The sequence below is a fragment of the Aotus nancymaae genome, unplaced genomic scaffold, assembly GCF_030222135.1.
Source record: "Aotus nancymaae isolate 86718 unplaced genomic scaffold, 86718_ANA_hifiasm-v0.15.2.pri h1tg000131l, whole genome shotgun sequence".
Taxonomy (NCBI): Eukaryota; Metazoa; Chordata; class Mammalia; order Primates; family Aotidae; genus Aotus; species Aotus nancymaae.
Window position 1 is genome coordinate 2101288 of NW_026988546.1, and position 26177 is coordinate 2127464.

The 26177-nt window shown below is 38.1% G+C and overlaps 1 protein-coding gene across 1 annotated transcript in view; it reads left to right on the forward strand.

The window, feature by feature from the left end:
- Window positions 1–26177, forward strand: part of VWA3B (von Willebrand factor A domain containing 3B) — a 264931-nt gene that overhangs the window by 8408 nt on the left and 230346 nt on the right. The window contains exons 2-4 of the mRNA XM_064371448.1: window positions 19511–19605; window positions 23377–23627; window positions 25155–25314. Of these exons, the coding sequence (XP_064227518.1) occupies window positions 19511–19605; window positions 23377–23627; window positions 25155–25314 (506 nt within the window). The remainder of the gene's footprint in view (window positions 1–19510; window positions 19606–23376; window positions 23628–25154; window positions 25315–26177) is intronic.

Below are 26177 nucleotides of genomic sequence, written 5' to 3' on the forward strand. Positions count from 1 at the left end.
TAGAAGTTATTTGTATGTACTGATACCCCAGCCAATGTCTTGTTTATCTCTTGGGATGCGCAAGTCCTTTTTGGAGGCCACAGATTAAGACAATAGCTGTGTGTAGTTTCAGGGAAAATGTGTTGTTTTCCTACTGTGGCCTGCTTTGTGTCACGGTCTGCTTTGGCCAGAATGTTGGTTCTTAACTCCCAGTAGTGCTGCCCACTACAGAAAGCATGAAAATGTTGAGGGGATATACAACACATATATATTTTTGCATGATGTATTGACAGGATGCTATTGAAAAATAGGGCCTGGGAACCCAGAGTACTGAGTGTCTTACAATGTGCGAGATAGGCTATTCAGCAGGAACTGCCCTTTACAACATGTTAGTAACATTGTCTCTGAAGAGTACTCCTTCAATCAGGGAAATTTCCATTACTAGGATTTTACTCAGTAATTCTGAATTAGTCAATTAATTAAACAAATATTTATTGAGCATTCATTAATACCACTTTTTAACCAGATTATTTACCAATTGCTTGCCAGTTTTGTTCCATTCCAGTACAAAGGAAGATTTAAGGGATGTGGTTGCTGTAGAGTGATTTGGAGGCCCATTCGAATGGCAAAGCCTTATTCTTCAAGGCTCAGCCTGTGCTTTTTACATATACATCCTTTCACATGGGCTGCAGCCCTGTGCCATCTAAATACCTTTTGAGTAGGGTCTTCCAGAGTCAGGGCCTGTGGGATTCCTATATAAGGAAAAATACTAGAAGGAGTTTTATCCCATATTTCAAATAAACCTGATTTTCATGAATGTTAGTGAAAATGCCAATTTCTTACATTTTGTTAAGATTTTTTTCATCTAGGTTCATGACAGATATTGCTCTGTAACTTTCTTTTCTTGTAATATCCTTGTCAGGTTTCAGCATCAAGGTTATGCTGAACTCAAAATGACTTGGAAGTGTTCCTCCTCTGTGCTCTGTTGGTATTTGTACGTGATTGGTATTTCTTCTTTAAATGTTTGATACAACTGACAAGTGAAATTTATCTGGGCCCAGAGTTTTGTTTGTGGGAAAAGATTGATAAAAATTTTAATTTTTTTAATGAACAGAGGGCTAATCAGATATTTTGTTCCATAATGCCAATTTGGAAAATTATTTTTCAAGGAATTTCCTCAACATTTTCTAATATGCACACACCAATGGTGTTTTCCTCAGCAGTATTTTCTAATATGTTGGTAAAATATTGACCATAATATACCCTTAAAAGCCTTGTAATGCCTGTAGGAGCTATAGTGATGTCACTTCTTTCATAACTGATATTGATAATTTGTGTTTCTTCTCTTTTTTTTTCTTGATAAGTCTTGTTAGGAGTATGTAATTACTATTTTCAAAGAAACAAATTTTTGGTTTGTTGGTTTTTAAAATATTTTGTCTTCTATTTCATTGATATCTGATTTAATCATTATTATTTATTTATTGCTGCTTACTTTGAGCTTGATTCTTTTTAAGATAGAAATTTAAGTATTTATTTTTAAACCTTTCGTATTTTCTAGTAGAATCATTTAGAATTATAAGTATTCCTCGAAGCACTGTTTTAGCTGAATGCCACAAATCTCAATTGGTGGTGTTTCACTGTTAATATTATTGCTTTAAAAATCAATGTGCAAAACATCACAAGCATTCCTATACACCAATAACAGACTTAAAGAGAGCCAAATCAAGAATGAACTGCCATTCACAATTGCTACAAAGAGAATAAAATACCTAGGAATACAACTAACAAGGAATGTAAAGGACCTCTTCAAGGAGAACTATAAACCACTGCTCAACGAAATAAGAGAGGACACAAATAGATGGAGAAACATTCTATGTTCATGGTTAGGAAGAATCAATATCGTGAAAATGGCCATACTGCCCAAAGTAATTTACAGATTCAATGCTATCCCCATCAAGCTACCAATGACCTTCTTCACAGAACTGGAAAAAACCACCTTAAACTTCATATGGAACCAAAAGAGAGCCCGCATAGCCAAGTCAATTCTAAGCAAAAAGAACAAAGCGGGAGGCATCACACTACCGGACATCAAACTCTACTACAAGGCTACAGTAATCAAAACAGCATGGTACTGGTACCAAAACAGATATATAGACCAATGGAACAGAACAGAGGCCTCGGAGGCAACACAACATATCTACAACCATCTGATCTTCGACAAACCTGACAAAAACAAGCAATGGGGAAAGGATTCCCTGTTTAATAAGTGGTGTTGGGAAAACTGGCTAGCCATATGCAGAAAGCAGAAACTGGACCCCTTCCTGACACCTTACACTAAAATTAACTCCAGATGGATTAAAGACTTAAACATAAGACCTAACACCATAAAATCCATAGAAGAAAACCTAGGCAAAACCATTCAGGACATAGGCGTAGGCAAGGACTTCATGACCAAAACACCAAAAGCATTGGCAACAAAAGCCAAAATAGACAAACGGGACCTAATCAAACTCCACAGCTTCTGCATGGCAAAAGAAACAGTCATTAGAGTGAATCAGCAACCAACAGAATGGGAAAAGATTTTTGCAGCCTACCCATCTGACAAAGGGCTGATATCCAGAATTTACAACGAACTAAAACAGATTTACAAGAAAAAAACAAACAGGCCCATTCAAAAACGGGTGAAGGATATGAACAGATACTTTACAAAAGAAGACATACATGAAGCCAACAAGTATATGAAAAAATGCTCATCATCACTGGTCATTAGAGAAATGGAAATAAAAACTACATTGAGATACCACCTCACGCCAGTTAGAACGGCGATCATTAAAAAATCTGGAGACAACAGATGCTGGAGAGGATGTGGAGAAATAGGAACACTTTTACACTGTTGGTGGGAGTGTAAATTAGTTCAACCATTGTGGAAGACAGTGTGGCGATCCCTCAAGGACCTAGAAATAGAAATTCCATTTAACCCAGCAATCCCATTACTGGGTATATATCCAAAGGATTATAAATCGTTCTACTATAAGGACACATGCACACGAATGTTCATTGCAGCACAGTTTACAATAGCAAAGACCTGGAACCAACCCAAATGCCCATCGATGATAGACTGGACAGGAAAAATGTGGCACATATACACCATGGAATATTATGCAGCCATCAAAAATGATGAGTTCGTGTCCTTTGTAGGGACATGAATGAACCTGGAAACCATCATTCTCAGCAAACTGACACAAGAACACAAAATCAAACACCGCATGTTCTCACTCATAGATGGGTGTTGAACAATGGGAACACATGGACACAGGGAGAGGAGCACTATACACTGGGGTCTGTTGGGGGGAGTTGGGGGGACAGCAGGGGGTGGGGAGTTGGGGAGAGATAGCATGGGGAGAAATGCCACATATAGGTTAAGGGGAGGAAGGCAGCAAACCACACTGCCACGTATGCACCTATGCAACAATCTTGCATGTTTTTCACATGTACCCGAAAACCTAAAATGCATTAAAAAAAAAATGTTTTCCCTTGTGATTTTTTTCTTGAATATACTTTTAAAAATGTGTTGTTTAATTTCCGGTTATTTTAGAACTTTTAAAAGTAGCTTGTTTTGTTGGATTTTTAATTTAATTACATTGAGGTCACAGAATACAGTCTGTAAGATTTTGGTCTTTTGAAATTTACTCAGCTTTGTTTATGGCCAGAGTCTATCTACCTTGGCAAACACTGCATGCACATTTGAAAAGAGTGTACATTCCACGTTTGTTAGGTAGTATTCATAAATGTTAATTAGATCAATATGGTTGAAAGTCTTGGGAGAAAAATTCTATATATTTAGTGCTTTTTTGTCTGCTGGATTTTTTAACTTCTCCCTTAGTTCCGTAAGTTTTGTTCATATATTTTAAAGTTCTAAATGCATACACGTTTAGGATTGGTATGTTTTTCTAAGGACTTGACAAATTTTAATAATTTTAATGTGTTATATTTATCTCAAGTAATAGTCATTGTTTTGATATTTACTTTGATATTAATGTAGCCACTGTAGCTTTCTTATTTTTAAGTTCTACATGGTGTATGTGTTTATAATCATTAATGTTAAATATTTATAGTCTATATATTAAAGAGTGCTTCTCATAGACAGCATATAGTTGGATTTTGTGTTTTCAATGAAGTTGCATATATTTTTAAATTAATTAAATCAGTTAATTAAATCAGGTAGTGTCTTTATCCATTTGTGTTGCTATAAAGGCACGCCTGAAGCTGGGTAATTTATCAAGAAAAGAGGTTTATTTGGCTGACAGTTCTTCAGGCTATACAAGAAGCATGGCACTAGCATCTGCATCTCGTGAGAGCCTCAGGAAGCTTCCATTCATGAGAGAAGGCAAAGGTGAGCTGGTGTGTGCAGATCACATGTCAAGAGAGAAGGCAAAAGAGAGAATGGAAGAAGGACCAGGCTCTTTTCAACAACCAATATTCTTCCTTCCTGTAGGATTTAAGGTTTCAATTGATGTTATTTCCTGAATAATTTATTTTAAGCATTTCTTATAGTGCAGGTCTGCTGGTGACAACTTTTTCCATTTTTGTTTATCTCAAATTATCTTTATTTCACCTTATTTATTTATTCATTCATTCATTTATCCATTTGTACATCCATACTTTATATTCTGAAATAATTGTAAACTGTAAAGTGTGGAGAGTCCCATGTACCTTTCACCCAGTTTTTCCAGCTTTCATAGTTTATAAAATGATAGTATACTATCAAGATGAGGAATTTGACACTTACACGATGTGTTTGCAAGTCTATATAATTTTATAACTTGTGTAGATTTCTGTAACCACCACTACAATCAAGAGACAGAACTATTTATCACCATAAAAATCTCCCTACGCTGCCTTGTCCTATGTTTTTTTCTAAATGTTTCATAATTTTACATTTTACCTGTGATCTATTTTGAGTTAATTTCTGTATAAGGTTCACATTTTTTTGTAATCCCAGCACTTTGAGAGGCTGAGGTGGGAGGATTTCTTAAGCCCAGGGGATCAAGGCTGCAGTGAGCTATGATCACACCACTTCACTCAAGTCTAGGTGAATGAGACTCTATCTGTTGAACACACACACACACAAACAAATGTTCATTTTTTTTTTCCTATGGGTGTTCAGTTGCTCCTGCACATTTTCCTTAAATGTCTACTTTTGTACTTTGAACTGCTTTTCGATTTTTGTTAGAAGTTGGTTGTGCCTATGTTTCCAGATTCTCTCTTTTTGTTCTACTCATCTGTGTTTCTCTGTCAATATCACACAGTCTTAATTACTATAACTATAGAATATCTTGAAATTGGACAGACTGAGTCCTCCTACTTTATTTTTTTCAAAATTTTTTTAGCTACTGTAGTTCATTTGCCTTTCCAAATAAATTTTAGATTAACTATGTTAATGTCTACACAAATATTGCTATGATATTGATAGGAGTTGCATTAAACCTGTGTATTAATTAAAGGAGAATTGACATTGTTAATATACTAACAAAAATGCTGAGTCTTTCAGTTCATGAATATGGAATATCTTTCCATTTATTTACATATTATTTGATTTCTTTCATCAGCTGTCTTATAATTTTCAGTATACGAGTCCTACACGTGTTTCGTTAGATTTACACCTAAATATTTTATTTTTTTTAGCAGTTGTAAATGGAATTGTATCTTAAATTTTGGTTTTCACATGTTCATTCCTAATATATAGAAATACGATTGACTTTTACACATTAACCTTCTATCCTGTGATCTTGCCAAACTCACCTATTTCTTCTAACAAGGTTTTTTTTTCTTTTTCTTCTTTTTTTTTTTTTTTTTTTTTTTGTGGATTCCAGAAGATTTCTAGGTAGGCTATTGTGTCATCTGCAAAAAGGAAAAGTTTTATTTCTTTCTGATCTATTTGTCTTTTGTTTCCTTTTGCCTTGTTATGCTGGCTAGAACTTCCAGCACTATGTTAAATAGCAATGGTAAAAGTGGATGTCCTTGCACTGAAAGCTTTCAGTCATTCACCACTAAGTATGATATTAACTGTAGGTTTTCTATAGATTTTTAAAAATTATATTGGAGAAAGTTCCTGATATTCCTAGTAATCTGGTAATTTTTATTAATGGGTGTTGAATTTTGTCAGTTTTTCTCCATCAATTGATAGCATCCTGTGATATTTCTTTGTTAGCCTGTTACTTTAATGGATTATATTGATTTTTTAAATCCAACCTTGCATCCCTAGAATAAATAAGAGCATGTTCAAGAGATCTTTTTATATTATATGTTGCAGAATTTGATTTGCTAATATTGTGTTAAGGATTTTTGCATCTATATTCTTAAGGATATTGGCCTATAGTTTTCTTTTTTAAATAATGGTTTTGTTATGACAATAAGACTAGCTTCATAAAATGAGTTGGGATGTATTCCTTCTTCTTCTGTTCTCTAGAAGATGTTTTGTAGAATTATTATTATTATTTTTTGTTTCTTGTTGAGATAACAGGAACCAATGTAGAATTAATATTAATTATTCTTTAAATGTTTGGTAAAATTCTCCAGTGAACTCATCCAGGCCTGGAAATTGCTTTTTGAAGTTTTAAATCACAAATTTAATTTTCTTAGTAGGATATAGAATGAATCAAATTATTTTATATTGTGTGAGTTGTGGTAGTTTGTTTTCTTAGGATTTAATTCATTTCATCTAAGTTGTCTAATTTGTGTGGAGTTGTTTATAGTATTCCCTTATTATTCTTTTGATCTCTACAGCATCTTTTGTGGTATTTCCCATTTTATTCCTGATATTTGTAATTTATACCTTCTCTCTTTTTATTTTTGTCAGGCTTGTTAGAGGTTTGTCAATTTATTGGTCTTTTAAAAATATCAGCTTTTTGTTTGATTTTCTCTATTTTTTTTGTAAGAGTAGATCTGCTAGCCACAGTTTCCTTTATTTTCTTTGTCTGAGAATGTCTTTATTTTTGCTTTATTCCTGAAGAAGAATTTCACCAGATACAAGATTTAGGGTTGATATTTCTTTTCTTTTAGCACTTAAAAAATATTGTGCCTGTTCCTTTTGCCTCCATGGTTTCTGATAAGAAAATAACTATCATTAAAATTGATTTTTCCCTATTGATAATGTCCTTTTAAGATTTTTTTCTTTGTCTTTCATTTTCAGAGGTTTGATTATGATGTGCCTTGGTGTGAATTTATTTGCATTTATTCTCTTTGAATTTAACTCAGATTCTTGAAACTGTTGCTTTATGTTTTTTGTTCTTGCCAGATTTGGAGAATTTTCAGCCCTTATGTCTTTGAATTTTTTTTTGTGACCCATCTACTTTCTCTTCTTCTCCTGGCACTTCAATAATATGAACATTAGATCTTTAAAAAAATGATCCTACATATCTGTAAGGCTCTGTTCAGATTTTTCAGGTTATTTTCTCATTCTTGTCTAGATTGGCTAACTTTTATTGTTCTCCAAGCTTACTCATCCTTTTTTTCATTTTGCTCTTGAGTTCATCCATTGAGTTTTTTATTTTGATTACTCTATTTTTTGCTCTACTATTTCCATTTTATTCTTCTTTATATTTTCTATTTCTTTACTGAGACTTCCTATGTTTTTATTCATTTTAAGTATGTTTGTAATTGCTGTTAAGTATTTTTATGGTTGTTGCTTTAAAATCCTTATTAGGTCATTCTCATCTTCATGTTGATATTGTCGGTTGTCTTTTTAAAATAATCTTCCTTTTTTTTTGAAGGATGAATGATTTTTTATTGAAACTGGGACATTTCTAAAATTTTATTTTATTTTTTGATTTAAGTATACAAATGCAGTTGTGCTGCATAAATATATTGTGTAGCAGTAAAGTATGGGCTTTTGGTTTATCTATCACCCCAATAGTGTATGTTGTACCCAATAAGCAGTATTTCATCCTTCACCCCTGATACAGTCTGACTGTGTCCCTACCCAAATCTTATCTTGAATTGTAACTCTCACAATTCCCACATGTCATGGAAGGGATCCAGTGGGAGGTATTTGAATCATGGAGGCAGGCCTTTCTAGTGCTGTTTTTGCAATAGTGAATAAATGTCAAGATATCTGACGGTTTTAACAAGAGGAGTTCCTTTCCACAAACTCTCTCTTTGCCTGCTGCCATCCATGTAAGACATGACTTGCTCCTCCTTGCCTTCTGCCACGATTGTGAGGCCTGCCCAGCCACATGGAACTGTAAGTCCATTAAATCTCTTTCTTTTGTAAATTGCCTCTTCTTGACTATGTCTTTATCAGCAGCATGAAAATGGGCTAATACAAGCCCCCCCACCACCTTTTAGAGTCTCCAGTGTCTACTTTTCTCTGCATGTCTGTGTGTTTACCTGCCACTTAAAAGTGAGAATATATGGTTTGGTTTTTCACTTTGTTTCTGAGGTATTTTATTAAGGATAATGACCTCTAGTTCCATATATGTTGCTGTAAAAGACATGCTTTCATCTTTTTAAGTGGATGAGTAATATTCTATGGTCTACACACACCATGTGGTCTATATATATAGACCACATTTTAAAAACATCAATCATTTATTGATGGATACTTAAGTTAATTCTATGACTTTGCTATTGTTAATAGAGCTACAATAAATGTATAAGGGCAGGTGTCATTTAGATAAAATGATTTCTTCTCCATTGAGTAGATAACCAATAGTGGTATCAAAGGGTTTTAAAGAAATCACCATCCTGTTTTCCATAGAGGTTGTACTAATTTACATCCCCACCAACAGTGTATAAGCATTGCCTTTTCTCCACAATCTCCCCAACATCTGTAAATTTTTGACTTTTTAATAGTAGCCATTCTGACGGGTATGAAATTATATCTCATTGTGGTTTTGATTTGCATTTCTCTGATGATTAATGATGTTGAGTATTTTTTCTTGTTTCTTATCTACTTATGTGTCTTCTTTTGAGAAGTGTCTGTTTATGTCTTTTGCCCATTTTTAAATGGGGTTATTTGTTTTTTTGCTTGTTGAATAGTTTAACTTCCTTATAGATTCTGGATATTCAATCTTTGTTGAATGCATAGTTTGCAAATATTTTCAATAAATATTTGCAAATATTTTCTCTTACTCTATAAGTTGTCTGTTTACTCTGTTGATATTTTCTTTTGCTGAGCTGAAGCTCTTTAGTTGAATTACATCCTACTTAGCAATTTTTGTTTTTGTTGCAATTTATAACTTAATTTATAACAAAGTCCTCAACAGCATAATGTTTCTTAGGTTTTCTTCTAGGATTCTCTAGGATCTTATGCTTAAATCTTTAATCCATCTTCAATTAATTTTCATATATAGTGAAAGGTAGGGGTCTGGTTTCATCTTCTGCATATAACTCACCAGCTATTTCAGCACCATTTATTAAACAGGGAGTCCTTCCTCACTGCTTATTTTTGTCAACTTTGTTGAAGATAATTTGACTGTAGTTGTGTGGCCTTATTTTTGGTTCTATATTCTGTTCCATTGGTCTATATGTCTGTTTGGGGTGTGTGTGTGTGTGTGTGTGTGTGTGTGTGTGTGTGTGTTTTGCCAGTACCATGCTGTGTTGGCTATTGTATTCTTGTAGCATAGTTTGAAGTCATTATCTTCATTCTTGAAGAGTACTTTTGCTGGTTTAATAATTATTGGTTGAAGTTTTTTTTCTAACCTTCAGACATGTCAAGCCATTGTTTTCTGATTTCCACCTTTTTATCTGAGAAAAACAGTCATAATACATAACATTTTCACTCTATGGGATGTATATAATAAATCTTCTTTTTTTCTATGACTGCTTTTAAGCTTTTTCCTCTTTATTCTTGGTTTTCGGCTATTGGGTTATTATTTGTAGTATGATATGCCTTCTTTTGGTTTTCTTTTTTTATTTTCATTTTTTAAATTATACTTTAGGTTCTGGGGTACATGTGCAGAATGTGCAGGCTTGTTACATAGGTATACACATGTCATGGTGGTTTGCTGCATCCATCACCCTGTCATATACATTAGGTATTTCTCCTAATGCTATCCCTCTCTACCCCCTAACCCCTGCTATTTCTCCCCTAGTCCCCCATGCCCTGACAGGCCCCAGTGCGTGATGTTCCCCTCCATGTGTCCATGTCTTCTCATTGTTTAATACCCATTTATGAGTGAGAACATGTGGTGTTTGGTTTTCTGCTCTTGCTTCAGTTTGCTGAGAATGATGGTTTCCAGCTCTATCCATGTCCCTGCAAAGGACATGAGCTCATCCTTTTTTATGGCTGCATTGTATTCCATGGTGTATATGTGCCGCATTTTCTTTATCCAGTCTATCTTGGTGGGCATTTGGGTTGGTTCCAAGTCTTTGCTATTGTGAACAGAGCCACAATAAACATACGTGTGCACATGTCTTTATAACGGAATGATTTATAATCCTTTGGGTATATACCCAGTAATGGGATTGCTGGGTCAAATGATATTTCTATTTCTAGATCCTTGAGGAATCGCCACACTGTCTTCTACAATGGTTGAACTAATTTACAGTCCCACCAACAGTGTAAAAGTGTTTCTATTTCTACACAACCTCTCTAGCATCTGTTGTCTCCTGATTTTTAATGATTGCCATTCTAACTGACGTGAGATGCTATCTCAATGTGGTTTTGATTTGCATTTCTCTAATGACCAGTAATGATGAGCTTTTTTTCCATATGTTTGTTGGCCACATAAATGTCTTGTTTTGAGAACTGTCTGTTCGTATCCCTTGCCCACTTTTTGATGGGGTTGTTTGGTTTTTTCTTGTAAATTTGTTTGAGTTCTTTGCGGATTCTGGATATTAGCCCTTTGTTAGATGGATAGATTGCAAAACTTTTCCCCATTCTGTTGGTTGCTGGTTCACTCTAATGATAGTTTCTTTTGCTGTGCAGAAGCTGTTTAGTTTAATTAGATCCCATTTATCTATTTTGGCTTCTGTTGTCATTGCTTTTGGTGTTTTAGTCATGAAGTCCTTGCCCATGCCTATGTCCTGAATGGTTTTGCCTAGGTTTTCTTTTGCCTAGGGTTTTTATGGTTTTAGGTCCTATGTTTAAATCTTTAATCCATCTGGAGTTAATTTTTGTATAAGGTGTCAGGAAGGGATCCAGTTTCAGGTTTCTGCATATTGTTAGCCAGTTTTCCCAACACCATTTATTAAATAGGGAATCCTTTCCCAATTGCTTGTTTTTGTCAGGTTTGTCAAAGATTAGTTGGTTGTAGATGTATGGCATTGTTTCTGAGGCCTCTGTTCTGTTCCCTTGGTCTGTATCTCTGTTTTGGTACCAGTATCATGCCGTTTGATTACTGTACCCTTGTAGTATAGTTTGAAGTCAGGTAGTGTGATGCCTCAAGCTTTTTTTTTTTTTCTCTCTTACAATTGTATTGGCTATGTGGGCTCTTTTTAGTTTCCATATGAAGTTTAAGGTGGTTTTTCCAATTCTGTGAATAAAGTCAATGGTAGCTTGATGGGGATAGCATTGAATCTATAAATTACTTGGGCAGTATGGCCATTTTCATGATATTGATTCTTCCTAACCATGAGCATGGAATGTTTTTCCATCTGTTTGTGTCCTCTCTTATTTCCTTGAGCAGTGGTTTGTAGTTCTCCTTGAAGAGGTCCTTCACATTCCTTGTTAGTTGTATTCCTAGGTATTTTATTCTCTTTGTAGCAACTGTGAATTGGAGTTCACTCATGATTTGGCTCTCTGTCTACTGGTGTATAGGAATGCTTGTGATTTTTGCACATTGATTTTGTATCCTGAGACTTTGCTGAAGTTTCTTATCATCTTAAGGAGATTTTGGGTTGAGATGATGGAGTCTTCTAAATACACCAACATGTCATCTGCAAATGGAGACAATTTGACTTCCTCCTTTCCTAATTGAATACGCTTTATTTCTTTTTCTTGCCTGATTGCTCTGGCCAGAACTTCCAATACTATGTTGAATAGGAGTGGTGAGAGAGGGAATCCTTGTCTTATGCTGGTTTTCAAAGGGAATGCTTCCAGTTTTCTCCCATTCAGTATGATATTGGCTATGGGTTTGTCATAAATAGCTTTTATTATTTTGAGATACATTCCCTCTACACCTAGTTTATTGATTGTTTTTAGCATAAAGAGCTGCTGAATTTTGTTGAAGGCCTTCTCTGCATCTATTGAGATAATCATGTGATTTTTGTCTTTGGTTCTGTTTATGTGATGGATTACATTTATAGATTTGCATATGTTGAACCAGCCTTGCATCCCAGAGATGAAGCCAATTTGATCTTGACGGATAAGCTTTTTGATGTGCTATTGGATTTGGTTTGCCAGTATTTTGTTGAAGATTTTGCATCTATGTTCATCATGGATATTGGCCTGAAATTTTCTTTTTTAGTTGCGTCTCTGCCAAGATTTGGTATCAGGATGATGTTGATCTCATAAAGTAGGTTAGGGAGTTTTCCTCTTTTTCTATTTTTTGGAATAGTTTCAGAAGAAATGGTACCAGCTCCTCTTTGTACCTCTGATGGAAATTGGCTGTGCACCCATCTGGTCCTGGACTTTTTTGGTTGATAGGCTAGCAATTGCTGCCTCAATTGCAGACCTCATTATTGGTCTATTCAGGGATTTGACTTCTTCTTGATTTAGTCTTGGGTGTAAGTGTCCAGGAATGTATCCATTTCTTCTAGATTTACTGGTTTATTTGCACAGAATGTTTGTAGTATTCTCTGATGGTAGTTTGTATTTCTGTGAGATTGGTGGCGATATTCCCTTTATCATTTTTTATTGCATCTATTCGATTCTTCCCTCTTTACTTCTTTATTAGTCTGGCTAGTGGTCTATCCATTTTGTTGATCTTTTCAAAAAACCAGCTCCTGGAGTCATTGATTTTTTGAAGGTTTTTTTTCTGTCTCTATTTCCTTCAGTCCTATGCTGATCTTAGTTATTTTTCATCTTCTGTTAGCTTTTGAATTTGTTTGATCTTGCTCCTCTAGTTCTTTTAATCATGACATTAGGGTGTCAATTTTAGATTTTTCCTCACTTCTCTTGTGGGCATTTAGTGCTATAAATTTCCCTCTAGACACTGCTTTAAATGTGTCCCAGAGGTTCTAGTACATTGCGTCTTCATTCTCATTGGTTTCGTAGAACATCTTTATTTCTGCCTTCATTTCATTATTTATCCAGTAGCCATTTAGGAGCAGGTTGCTTTAGTTTCCATGTAGTTCTGCAGTTTTGAGTGAGTTTCTTAATCCTGAGTTCTAATTTGATTGCACTGTGGTCTGAGAGACTGTTATGATTTCTATTCTTTTGCATTTGCTGAGGAGTGATTTACTTCCAATTATGTGGTCTATTTCAGAGTAGGTACAATGTGGTGCTGAGAAGAATGTACATTCTGTGGATTTGGGGTGGGGAGTTCGGTAAATATCTATTAGGTTTGCTTGGTCCAGATCTGAGTTCAAGTCCTGGATATCCTTGTTAATTTTCTGTCTCATTTATCTATCTAATATTGACAGTGGGGTGTTAAAGTCTCCCACTGTTATTGTATGGGAGTCTTAGTCTAATTGTAGGTCATTAAGAACTTGCTTTATGTATCTTAGTGCTCCTGTATTGGGTACATATATATTAAGGATAGTTAGCTCTTCTTGTTGCATTGATCCCTTTACCATTATATAGTGCCCTTCTTTGTCTCTTTTGATCTTTGTTGGTTTAAAGTCTGTTTTATCAGAGACTAGGATTGCAGCGCCTGCTTTTTTTTTTTTTTTTTTTTTTGCTCTGCATTTGCTTGGTAAGTCTTCCTCCATCCCTTTATTTTGAGCATATGTGTGTCTTTGCACATGAGCTTTGTCTCCTGAATACAGCACACTGATGGGTCTTGATTCTTTATTCAATTTGCCCAGTCTGTCTTTTGATTGGGGCATTTAGCCCATTTACATTTAAGGTTAATATTGTAATATGTGAATTTGATCCTGCCAGTTTGATGCTAGCTGGTTCTTTTGCCTGTTAGTTGATAGAGTTTCTTCATAGTGTAAATGGTCTTTACAATTTGGTATGTTTTTGCAGTACTGGTTGTTCCTTTCCATGTTTAGTGCTTCCTTCAGGAGCTCTTGTAAGGCAGGCCTGGTGGTCACAAAATCTCTCAGGAGTTCCTTATCTGTAAAGGATTTTATTTCTCCTTCACTTTTGAAGCTATTTTGGCTGGATATGAAACTCTGTCTTGAAAATTCTTTTCTTCAAGGATGTTGAATATTGACTCCCACTCTCTTCTGGCTTGTAGGGTTTCTGCAGAGAGATCCACTGTGAGTCTGATGGGCTTCCCTTTGTAGGTAACCCGACCTTTCTCTCTGGTTGCTCTAGGATTTTTTCCTTCATTTCAACACTGGTGAATCTGACGATTATGTGTCTTGAGGTTGGTCTTCTCGAGGAATATCTTTATGGTGTTCTCTGTATTTGCTGAATTTGAATGTTGGCCTGCCATGCTAGATTGGGGAAGTTCTCCTGGATAATATCCTGAAGAGTGTTTTTCCAACTTGGTTTTGTTCTCCCCATCACTTTCAGGTACACCAATCAAGCATAGATTTGGTCTTTTCACAGAATCCCATATTTCTTGATGCCTTTATTTCTTTTCACTCTTTTTTCTCTAATCTTGCCTTCTCAGTTTATTTCATTGAGTTGATCTTTAATCTCTGTTCTTCCACTTGATCAATTTGGCTATTGAAACTTGTGTGTGCTTCATGAAGCTCTTGTGCTGTGTTTTTCAACTCCATCAAGTCATTTATGTTCTTTCTACACTGGTTATTCTAGTTAGCATTTTGTCTAAGCTTTTTTCAAGGTTCTTGGCTTCCTTGTATTGGGTTAGAACATGCTGCTTTAGCTCAGAAGTTTGTTATTACCCACCTTCTGAAACCTATTTCTGTCAATTCGTCAAACTCATTCTCCATCCAGTTTTGTTCCCTTGCTGGTGAAGAGTTATGATCTGTTGGAGGGGAAGAGGTGTTCTGGTTTTTGGAGATTTCAGCCTTTTTGCACTGGTTTCTTCCCATTTTCGTGGATTTATCTACCTTTGGTCTTTGAAGTTGGTGACCTTTGGATGGGGTCTCTGAATGGATTTCCTTTCTATTGATGTTGAAACAACTTCTTTCTGATTGTTAGTTTGCCTTCTGTCAGGCCCCTCTGCTGCAGGTCTGGAGTTTGCTGGAGGTCCACTCTAGAGCCTGCTTGCCTGGGAATCACCAGCAGGGACCACAGAACAGCAAAGATTCCTGCCTGTTTCTTCCTCTGGTAGCTTCGTCCCAGAAGGGTACCCGCCAGATGCCAGTCAGAGCTCTCCTTTATGAGGTGTCTGTCAGCCCCTGCTGGGAGGTGTCTCCCAGTCAGGATATACGGGGGTCAGGGAGCCGCTTGAGGAGGTAGTCTGTCCCTTATCAGAGCTCGAGTGCTGTGCTGGGAGTTCTGTTGTTCCCTTCAGAGCTGCTGGGCAAGGATGTTTAAGTCTGCTGAAACTGAACCCACTCTATCCCTCTTCTCAGGTGCTTTGTCCCAGGAAGGTGGAGGCTTTATTTTTAAGTCCCTGATGGGCTGCTGTCTTTTTTCAGAGATGCTCTTCCCAGCAAGAAGGGAGTCTAGTGACACAGTCTGCCTGCAGTGACCTTGTTCAGCCGCTGTGGGCTCCACCCAGTTGCTATGTAAACTTTCTGGTGACTTTGTTTACACAGGTGAGGTTAAAACTGCCTACCTGAACCTCAGCAATGGCAGTCACCCCTCCCCCTGCCAAGCTCAACCATCCCAGGTGGAGCTTAGACTGCTGTGCTAGCTGGGAGAATTTCAAGCCAGTGGATCTTAGCTTGCTGGTCTTCATGGGGATGGGACCTGCCGAGCCAGATCCCTTGGCTCTCTGGCTTCAGCCCCTTTTTTCAGGGGAATGAGTGATTCTGTCTCACTGGCATTCCAGGCACCACTGGGGTATGAGAAAAAAAAGAAAAAACTGCCACGTCTAAAATGGCCTCCCAGTTTTGTGCTGGAAACCTGGGATGCTGGCATTGTAGGCACTGGAGGGAATCTCCTGGTCTGTGGGTTGTGAAGTATCGGGAAAACAGTATCTGAACCAGAGTGTCTGGAAAAGTCCCTAATGGCTTCCCTTGGCTGGGAGAGGGTGTTCTCCCACCCTTTGCACTTCCTGGGTGAGGTGACGCCCCACCCTGCTTCAGCTCACCCTCCTTGGGCTGCACCCACTGTCTTAACCAGTCCCAATGAGATGAACCAGGTACCTCAGTTGGAAATACAGGGATCACCCGCCTTCTGTGTCACTCTCGCTGGGAACTGCACACCAGAGCTGCTCCTATTTGGCCATCTTGGCAGAAATCCTGCCTTCTTTTGGTTTTCTTTGTGCATACACTGCATTGGATGTATCGAGCTTCTTGTTTCTATAGGTTTGTTTTTACTCAAATCTTGGAAATGTTCAACTATTATTTCTTCTAATCTATTTTTACACCCTATCTGTTCTCTCTTTTTCTTCTGATACTCAAATTATAGTTTGCTAACCATGTTGATGTTGTCCAACAGGTCACCGAAACTCTTGTTCATTTTGTCAATATTTTTTTCTCTTTATTTTTCAGATTGGATAATTTCTCTTGACAGATTTTGTAGGTTACTAAAACTTTCTGTTTTTCAGATTGGGTAATTTCTCTTGACAGATTTTCTAGGTTGCTAACACTTTATTCTGGTACTTCCAATCTGCTGTTAAGCCCATCCAGATATTGTACTTTTCGTTCTGAAATTTCTTTTCAATTTCTCTGCTAAGATCCCCATTTGTTCACTTATTATAATCACAGTTTTCTTTCCCTTCATTATATATATATAATGTTTATAGTATACTTATAATATATTGAGGCCTTTTTCTTCTAATTTTAACATCTGGTCCATCTCAGGGTATGTTTTACTGATTGCTTTTTCTTTTGACTATTGGTCACAGTTTTCTCTTTGTTTATCTATCTGATACTTTTTTGTTTAAGGTGCACAATGTGGATGATTGTAGAGACTTTGGGTTGTATAGTTTTCCTTTGGTATATGCAAAAGATTGGTTCCAGGACCCCCTGTGGATACAAAATCCATGCATACTTAGGTCCTGCATTTGGTTCTTCAGAACCCACATATATGAAAAATTGGCTGTCTCTATGAGTGAGTTTCACATTCTACTGATACTGTATTTTTATCCACATTTGGTTGAAAAAAACTCTGCATGAAAGTAGACTCATGCAGTTCAAAACCATGCTATTCAAGGATCAACTGTATATTCCTTCTTCTAAGAGAAGTGACTTTTTATTCTTATAAAAATTGATACATATATATTATTTATAACAACTTTATTGAGCTATAATTTACCTACCTACAATTCAATGGTTTTAGTATATTCATGGATATGTGCAGCCACCTAGAGTGTTTTTATCACCTCAAAAAGAAATACTATACTTCTTAGCGCTACACTTTCCCACCCTTAAACTGTCTCTATAGATTTGCTTGTTCTGAGCATTTCATTTAAATAGAAGTTATAATATGTGGTCTTTTGTGACTGGTTTCTTTTACTTAACCTAAGTTTTTAAGGTTCTTAAAATGTTTGTAATCCATGTTGTAACCAGCACTAGTACTTTATTCCTTTTTCAGCCGTATGATATTCCATTGTATGGATTACCACAGTTTTTTTTATTCATTTATCAGTTGATAGATGGAGAGCTGATTTTCATTCTAGTGAGCAGTTAAGTTGGCTGGACTCAAACTCCAAACTCCCTCTCTTTCCTGTTAAATAAATACAAATCTCACCTCAAAAGTGTCCTCCTTTTTAGGATGGATGCCATTCCAGTTTCTGCATGTTCTAGATGTCTCTAATGCCTGCAAATAGCTCTTTTTATATTTTGTACAGAATTTATCATACTTTTCTGTGTGAAAGTTAGCCAATACAATCTATTCCACTGTTATTGGATGCAGAACTCACAATGCCTTGCATTTTAATCATCAGTACAGCTTATGGAGCCTTCCACAGACTTATCTCCGTCAAGCCTCAAAAAACAGCTTCCTCTTCCAACTCCAGATAAATAAATGTCTTAGGTAAACGAGAATGCGCTAGTGATATTTCGTCATTTCATCAATGTCAGCTAAAAAGGTGAAATCTTGGAAACACAAATTTTAGAGCTGAAGAGGTCTATTGAGTGAGATTATTGCTGATGGAATTCAAGTACCCATTCTTTACTCTTTCCTATTGTGAAAGTTGCACTTCAAGACTTGAAATCACCCCTTGTGATTGAGAACTGACCCTGACCAGCGTGTCTATAAAATTCAGCCTTGCTCCTTTTAGCTTTCCAGAGGAAACTCTTATCCTGCCTCCATAGTAAAGCAGAGGAAAGGAAGTACTGGAACCACAAGTACCACCATTCTGTCTCCTACCTTTGGGACTTAAAAATAATAATAAAATTAAAATAATAAGGCCAGGCGCGGTGGCTCAAGCCTGTAATCCCAGCAGTTTGGGAGGCCTAGGCGGGCGGATCACGAGGTCAAGAGATTGAGACCATCCTGGCCACAATGGTGAAACCCCATCTCTACTAAAAAGCAAAAAAAAAAATTAACTGGGCTTGGTGGCATGTGCTTGTAGTCCCAGCTACCCAGGAGGCTGAGGCAGGAGAATTTCCGGGAGGTGGAGGTTGCAGTGAGCCAAGATTGCGCCACTGCACTCCAGCCTGGCACCTGGCAACAGAGCGAGACTCTGTCTCAAAATAAATAAATAAATAAATAAAATAAAAAAGTTAAAATAATCACCAAATAAAAAACATCTTTGTGAAGCCTTGCCTCATCTTCTGTCCTGCTAAATTGTAGTTAGTCTTTGAATCCTCTCTGTAGTCTTCTGATAGTTCCATGAAGGAGTAGGACTATGTTTTAGGTAACAATTGTATTCCAATCCTGTAAGCATGCCTAGTACATAGTAGGCACCCAATAAAGGTTTATGCAACAGATATTTGAACAGCTGAGCATATAATCTGATGAGAAGAAAAGCTTGTAGTTCTGACATTCTGTATGGCAATTCTGAATCTATTACCTGCTTGCTTTATTTCACTGATTTAATTATGAACCTCCAATTGAGAGTACAGTAGGTAATATCTAAGTTAAAATTTTAAAAATCCTGAAAACCAAGTTCAAGTCATGAGTAAGTTTTAGAAATTAAAATAATCTCTATGTTGCCTTTTTTAAAAAACCTCTGCTGTAATTATTCCTGATCAAAGTACAAGGAAATGAGGATACAAATCCTATTCTTCCTGTTTATTCATGCATTAGAAGATTACAATGCCATAGACAGTTACATTTATTATAGCACTTAGAAATACTTTGTGATTTAGAACAGAATAGAAAGTATCACAAATTATTGATGTCACAAGATATAATTTAAATGGTGTCAGAGAAAAGCATTTCAAAATAAAAATAAGAAGGTTCAGTCATGTACTACTGTTTTGATTGTTTTTCTTCATAAAAATGCAGATTATGTGGCATCTCTGGGGAGACGTGTGGCTTCTCGGTATGCTGATGGTCTGTTTCCACAACTCTACAGAGCAGAAGATGGCAGAGTATACAATGTAAGTCATAATTCCCTCAATGCTCAGTCCTGCGACATGGTGCTGACATCGCGTCGGGGAGTGTGGTGTGGGGAGAGACTTGTGCTGCTTGGCAGTGATGCAGCTGAGCCAAGGCCTTATCAGGCTGGGAGTTTCCTTTCGGCATTGGTAGGGTGATGAAAGTCATGATCAAGGAAGGAAGTTTTTGATCCATTAGAGATTAGTGCAGAAAGCTCTAGATGAGAGAGGAAAACCTTTGCATATTACCACTGTTTTTGCTTTGAAAATAAAGGAAAAAAGCAATATGACAGAGATGATCTGAAAGCCAAGAGCAAATTGCCATTATCTGACCAGCACCAGGAATAGGGGCAGCATTTGCAAGAGGGAGAATGAGCAGCACCTCTGACCAGAGTCGTTCATTCCCAACAATTCAGCACCTGAGTCTCATGCCTCCTATATGTGATCCCTCCTATATGTCAGGCCAACATATGGAGCTCAAGTCTGTTGGAGACACATGTCCCATCATGTCCATTTATGGATATTTGCTCATGTCAATGTACATCCATATACTGCCTGGACTACTGTTTCCTAATATTTAGAAAATTTAAATTACTTTTTTGGCAAGTTTTGCTTTTTTTTTTTTGAGAAAATTTTTGTAGACTTTATTCTCAAATCTTTTTTCCAGTTTTTTACTCTCCTTTTCTTTCAGGAGTGCCAGTGAGTCATCAGTTTGGTCTCTTTACATAATCTCATATTTCTCAGAGGTTTTGTTCATTTTTTAGAATTCTTTTTTCTTTTGAGACACGTTCTTGTTCCATCACCCAGTCTGGAGTGCAGTGGTATGATCATGGCTTACTGCAACCTTGATCTCCCAGGTTCAAGTGATCCTCCCACCTCAGCCCCCCAGGTAGCTGGGACCACAGCCATATGCCACCATACCCAGCTTATTTTTGTATTTTTTGCAGACAGGGTCTTGCCGGGTTGCCCAGGTTGGTCTTGAACTCCTAAGGTCAAGTGATCTGGCTGTCTGGGCCTCCCACCTGGCTTGGCCTCGACCTCATCCTTAGATAGGTGTGAAGCACCATACTTGGGCCTTTTTCTTTATTTTTGTCTGCCTGCATTGATTCAAAGGAGTGGTTCTTCAATTCTGAAGCTCTCTCAGTTCAGTCTATTTTGTTGTTAATGATTCCAACTGTATTATGAAATTTCTGTAGCGAATTGTTCAATTCCAGAAGTTCAGTTTAGTTTTCTTAATATGGCTATGTCATCCAATTCTTGGATCATTTTACCATTTTCCTTGGATTGGGCTTCCACCTTCTCCTATACCTTTATGAGCTTTTTTGACATCCAGATCCCGAATTCAATGTCTGTCATTTCAGCCTTTTCAGTCTGGTTAAGAACCACTGCTGAGAAGTAGTGTGATTGTTTGAGGTAAGAGGACACTCTGGACTTTAGAGTTTCCTGAATTCTTGCATTGGTTCTTTCTCACCTGTGAAGGCTGATGCTTCTTCATCCTTTTAAGTTGCCGTCCCTTGGATAGGCCTTTTTGTTTTTATGTTCTTTATTTCCCTTGAGGATTTGACTGTAGTGTGAGTTGGGTATAGTTGATTGGCTTTGTTTCTGGATGCTTTCAGAGGGCCAAGGGTAGCCTGGGCTGCATACTCTAACCCTGGGGGCTAGGATCGGGCTGTGGCTTTGTCCTCTGGCCCCTTGAAGTTGAGCATTGGCTGTGCTGGGGCAGCCAATGTGCTACCAGGCTGCTGGCAAAAACCTTCCATTAGGAGCTGCTGGCAATGCGCTGGTGGGGCAGCCGTTGGCGGAGGGGGTCATAGGTGAAAATGCCCTGGTAGGGTGTTGGGGCTGCCCAGGAAACAGCAGAGAACCTGGAGGGATACTGTTAGAGGGACAGCCAGGCCATTCAGCCCTTGGAGAAACCTCCACAATGGTGGTAAGTTGCCTTCAGCTTGAAGATGCACCTACTACTTACTTTTTCCAAACCTTGAATTACTTTTTTTTTTTTTTTTTTTGAGACACAGTTTCACTTTGTCGCCTAGGCTGGAGTGCAGTGGCACCATCTCAGCTCACTGCAAATTCTACCTCCCAGGTTCAAGTGATTCTCCAGCCTCAGCCTCCCAAGTAGCTACAGGCATGTGCCATCACATCTAGCTAATTTTTGTATTTTTAGTAGAGATGGGATTTCACCATGTTGGCCAGGCTAGTCTCAAACTCCTACCTCAGGTGATCTGCCCATCTTGGTCTCCCAGAGTACTGGGATTACTGGTGTGAGCTACCATGCCCAGCCTAACTTAAAATACTTCTTAAACTAAGCCGGGTCCTAAGCAATTATATGTGGAATCCTGAGTTTGGTGTGCTAAGTATGTTTTTTTATTTGAACTACATTAAAATTAATGCTGAACTCTTAAAAACATCTGTCCCTTTACCTTCAGCAAAATCCACCTCCACATTACCTGTGGCATGCCCATCCTGGCTTCTGTGTTGTAGCAGCAGCTGTGGATGCTGGTGAAGGAGTTGGTAATTCTACCTTAAAGGGCCATAAGAAGCCTCAGAGAAGTGATGCTGGAGCTTGAGGAGTGTGAGTGAGCTTGAGAGACACATGGGACAGGGAGGGAAGGAGCCTGAGCCAAGGCACACAAATGTGGAATTAGGTGATGTGGTCTGAAATCACGTTTTCCAAGATAAAGTACCATATCTTCTTTTGAAATGTGCTTTGTTACAGAATAGGGCACAATTTTTTCTTGTTCCTTTTCTATGTCTTCTACTGCCTCTCTAACTCCTGAAAGGCCTTGCACAGTGCGTCTGATCTATGTGAAGGACGGTTTATTTGTGCGTACAAGAAATTTCCCGCAAGTCTCTGTCATCATTTGGGGGGCAGCCCAAGGACTGTTGGTAGCAGCAGTGAGTGATCAGGTGGTCCAGGTCCAGGGGACTTCGCCTGAGAGAGGAGGGCATGAGGACAAAAGTCATGAGCAGAAGGATGAGTAGCCAAGATGGCATCCTGTAGAGGAAGGCAGGAAGGTGTGCTGGCATGTTCCATAGCATTTTCGGAAATATTTTTGGAATGTTATATTTAGGAAATGTTTTAGTGAGACATTATTTTCCATCTGCCTTTGTTGGTATCCTCTTCTACCTAATTTCTTTCTTTTTCTTTTCTTTTTTTTTTTTTTTTTTTTTTGAGACGGAGTCTAGCTCTGTTCCCGAGACTGGAGTGCAGTGGTGCAATCTTGGCTCACCACAACCTCCGCCTCCCAGGTTCAAGTGATTCTCCTGCCTCAACCTCCTGAGTAGCTGGGACTACAGGCACACACTGTCATACCTGGCTAATTTTTTTTTGTATTTCAGTACAGATGGGGTTTCACCATGTTGCCCAGGCTGGTCTCAAACTCCTGAGCTCAGGAAATCCACCTGCCTTAGCCTCCCAAAGTGCTAGGATTATAGGTGTGAGCCACCACGCCCGGCCTCTACCTAATTTCTTAAGAGTGCCCTGGACTTTTTCTGATAATCTGTAACTATAAAGGTAAAACACAACGTGGAAAGTGTTTTTTTTTTTTTAAGACTGCTGTATTCTGAACAGATCACGTCATCATCTTTTCGTCTGTGGGGAATCCAAGCGTTTTTCAGTTGAAAGATCGGAAGCTTTTCTCCTGGATTATGCAGTGTTTGGAGGATCACTGACAACATTGTTATCAGTGCACAGTTCTCGATGGCAGCACTGTGGTTCTCATGACTTGTTTTGGCTCTGCTTTATTGTTTTTGTCTTTTATTTTCATTAAGCTGACAGCTAAATCAGAACTGATTTATCAGTTCGTGGAACATTTAACACAAGCTGTGGAGAGCTACAAGCAGCGAATGGACTGGCTCACCAGCAAAAGCCGGCAGATTTTTGGTGTCATCTTGGAACAGTGCATCACCATAGTGCTGGATTTTGGCGGCATTCTGGAGGGAGAGCTTGATATGTGCCGAGAGGCTCTAACAATGGTCCTCCAGGAGCAGGTGGCTCACATAACCAACTTCAATATCATACGGTGAGTTCCCATAGGAAGGGAGGATTTTAGTGAAACTTCATAGTAACTTGTACATTTTTGGAGTTAAGTAGCACAGCTGACACAGTTAGCTCTATGGTAAGGGAAGAGGCATTATCTTATACTTTCCCAGAAGCTGTAATTTCAGCAGCAATCCCACAGTGAATAAATCTTAGGAACTTTTATCTGCTTTGCACAGGATGTCTTAGCTTTCATATTAAAAGAGGTTTAGAAAGATGCATTTCTTCAGTGCATGGGAAATATAAGAATTTGAATTATGGCAAATATATATTTAAGGCCATAAATCTCTTCATTCATTTTAGCTTTTAACCTGGGTAATGAATTCAAAGGTCACTAATTTCACTGATTTTCCAGACTGAATATACAACTCAAGTTGACCTCCCCTATAAGTTGACCCCTTTAACCAGAACAATAGGTGGCTGGTTTTGTAGAATTTCCCATTTTTCAGAGTTTTCACAACCAATTATTTATGGATTCTTGGATTCAAGAGAACTTGGACCTCAGCACTAACTTCTCATCTGGAAAAGCGATTGCACCTCCCTGACAAAAAACGTCTGGATAAGGGTTGGGGAAGGATCTACCTTTATTCAGTTTTTCTGTTTTTAATCAAACACTTTCAGCTAAATAGAGGACATCTCTGAAGACAATGCCTAATTATGTTCTATCTAGATTCTATTTCTGTCACAGGTATATTACTGAAGGAATCAAGTGCTTAAGTCTGCAAAGCTTTTGCTTTCTGGGAAACCTCTGCTACAACATAGATGTCACTCAGCTAGATCCTCTATCCAGGAAGCACACAGCAGACATGAGTATAAGCCAGCCCTGCTTCTGATCGCGGGCCTTAGGGGCAATCAGGCCACTTTATTTGCAACTATTGATTGCAAATAAATTGAGATAATTCAAATGGCTCTTCTTTTTTTGGAATTGGGGCTTCCACCAGCCATTTATAAGCTGAAACTAAATGGTTTAAGCAAAATTTCTCAGCATTTAAAACATAATACTCTGCTGAACTCAGAACAATACCAGTATTAATACAATAAAAGGCAATCTATGGGAATCCTTCAGGACAATATAAACAATGTCATAAAGAATTAGAAGTAAAATTTTAGAGTAATAGAATTGCTGGTGATTTGCAAATCTTTATACTGTGAATTATTATAAATTTACCATTAAGAGAAGCCAGTTACATATAAACTTGCCTGTTTATAAAAATAACTTCTCTTAATATTTTAAAGGACTTATTGTTGACGTTTACCTTTCTGTTTCTCACGTAAGCATTGTTTTTCCTACTCAGCACAGCTTACAGAAGATAGTGGTGCTTTGGGAACCTGTCTTGAACAGCTTGCTGATTTTGTTGGTAACATCAGAGGCTGGGAACTATGATTTCTTTCTTTTTCAGCTCTAGAGATGGATGTTGGCGGCTTACTGCTCATGGCTGTGAGAGGGAGGGTTGGCATTCCCAGTAGCATTGATCACTGCCCAGTGACCACTCCATGTGATCCCTTTCAGGGTTTCTCAAGAGCCTGTAAAATGGCAGGAAAATGCTACTCCTGTGACCAAACAGTCCATTGCTGCTGCTATCAGTTGGGTTGAGAAACTGACTATTGAGCTGACTGTGAGCAAGGTTGGCTGCATGGATGCTCTTCTGGAAGCTGGGAAAGACAAGACCGTAAGTGCATGTTCATGGCTGGTCCTAGGCCATGGGGGTGGCTTCCAGCTTAACTCCTCACACTGAGTAACTTTACATGGCCCTTCAACTGATCTTGAGCCCCTCCCAGCAGGATCCCACAGAGACCTCATCAGGCACTGATGGTGATGGCAGAGCTGGACCAACCCAAATGAGGCCCCCAAACACCTGTCCCCTGAACCTGGCTAGGCCCCCTCTGTGGGTGATTGGGGATGCAGGGTAGACCCTTGTTTAGTCAGTGCTGGAAGAGCCAAGCGCTACTAACACCCACTGAGCATCAAGAAAGGATAGGAGTGAAGCCATAGTTGTGCATCTCTGCCATATTAATTTCACTCTTGCTCTCCTGCCAATTAGATCAGTCAGTCTCTTATGAGGAGAGAGAGATTGAAAGACTCCTCATAGAACCCTGAGGATGGGGAAATAGGGTTTTTCCAACATCCACATTCTGAATCTTTCCTAGTTCCTCTTCTTCACAGATGGATCTGTCATCTGTCATGTACTTTCCAAGGTGAAGTACGTACAAGCTGATGACTCCATCCATTTTTGGATGTCAACGTATTGACATGAATTTTGATAGGGACCTTTTGGAAATAAAGCTTTACCTGGAAGAAGTGATTAGATGGTGGTGTGTTATGTCTCTCTGAGCCACAGGGTCTGTTTTTCTGGGAGTGACTCTAGTAATGGGAGTGTTAGGTGCAGTGGCAAGCCAGTAGAGACACTGGGCAGGTGGGCTCCCTGTGGGAAGGTCTGCTTGCCTTTGGATACAGTTACTTAACAGTTACGTGCTTCCTCCACTCTGGAAGCCTGGGGTTTCTGTAAGTTTCAAGCCCTACCAAGCTGCATCA